General features: G+C 32.8%; 1 protein-coding gene across 1 annotated transcript in view; it reads left to right on the forward strand.

Annotated features, from left to right (window-relative positions):
- LOC110020980 overlaps nucleotides 1–890 on the forward strand; it is an 11,362-nt gene extending 10,472 nt beyond the window's left edge. The window contains exon 6 of the mRNA XM_020719330.1: nucleotides 564–890. Coding sequence (XP_020574989.1) covers nucleotides 564–630 — 67 coding nt within the window. The 3' untranslated portion in view covers nucleotides 631–890. The remainder of the gene's footprint in view (nucleotides 1–563) is intronic.
- Nucleotides 891–1,287: the final 397 nt, after the last annotated feature.

Below are 1,287 nucleotides of genomic sequence, written 5' to 3' on the forward strand. Positions count from 1 at the left end.
CCATCATATATATATATACTTTTCTTGCTCCACATCCCATCATTCAAATTAATTCTCACAATTTAAAAATGTTCTAAATTCGGGTGTCTCAATTTTAGTGATGATTATTATTGCACGAAGACCTATCAATTTTTGTGTTCATTTTGGGTTCTGTGACGATCGAGTTGAATTGAGTCCGAATTGCATATTACACCAGTAGTCCATCAATTTCTCCATACTTTGTCATTTTGATATCCTAATACCTTGCTTGGGAAATTTTAATTTTTAGGCTTTATGATCGGAGGCTCCTGAGCAACTTTGACGACAATCAAGGCAGCTCGAGTTTAAATTACGAACGACTTTGACGGCTCATCATTTTCTCTTTCTTTGATTCTTTTTGTCATAGAGTACTCCTCTTTAGATATGTGTTAGAATATATAAATAGATAAGAATTGAGTGTAATGTATATATAGTCAATCTTCCTTTTTTCTTTTCTTTTAATCTTGTCCTTCAAGCCATATTAATTGTTTCTACTTCCACATGCTGCATACCCCATTCTCATTCTCCCTTCTAATCATTCACAGGTCAAGCATCGGAACAATGATTCTCATTTACTTCACCCTCTCCATTAACCGAAGAGGTTTACTGTAGCTGCTGCCTGATAAAGCAAAGTAGGAAGACTCCTGCTCTTCTTCTCTGTTCTGAATGTTCTGAAACCAAAAATATCAGAAAAAAAGGAATTTGCTTGCGAAGTTTAATCTTCTGCATCCATTGGGATGATGCTGGGTTTGAGGCATGTGAGCATTTTCATTATGTGGAGCTGTAGATTTCTCATAATTTAGTACTGTGCAGATCTTTCTGAGCAGTGGACTGTTCTTAATTTCTTCCTGATTTTGTTATTAATTGCATCAGAGCCTGATTGGTGGTCTTTATTGAATGCATTGAATGCAGAAGGTTTCTGATTGGCAGAATTTTAGAACAATGAATGATGAATATATTTACTGTTTTTTTTATTTTTTATGATTCATGTGTCACAATCAAGTGGAGTCCAGTCTTATGAAACTCTTTCTAAGTTTGGATTAAGAGTTTATGAATGAAAATCTAAAAATTTATGGTATAATTTAATTTATTGAAGCTACTAATATAAAGCTACTAATATAACAAGAAGCTACTAATATAACAAGTTTTTTTTTTTTTTTTCATTTTATGGTCAGATTGATGAACACCACGTGAAATAAACACTTAGAAGATTTATAAAAGTCTAGTATTGCTTAATTTTGAATGTATTAGAGGTAGATTGATGAGCAC

Source organism: Phalaenopsis equestris, unplaced genomic scaffold (genome assembly GCF_001263595.1).
Source record: "Phalaenopsis equestris unplaced genomic scaffold, ASM126359v1 Scaffold000002, whole genome shotgun sequence".
Taxonomy (NCBI): Eukaryota; Viridiplantae; Streptophyta; class Magnoliopsida; order Asparagales; family Orchidaceae; genus Phalaenopsis; species Phalaenopsis equestris.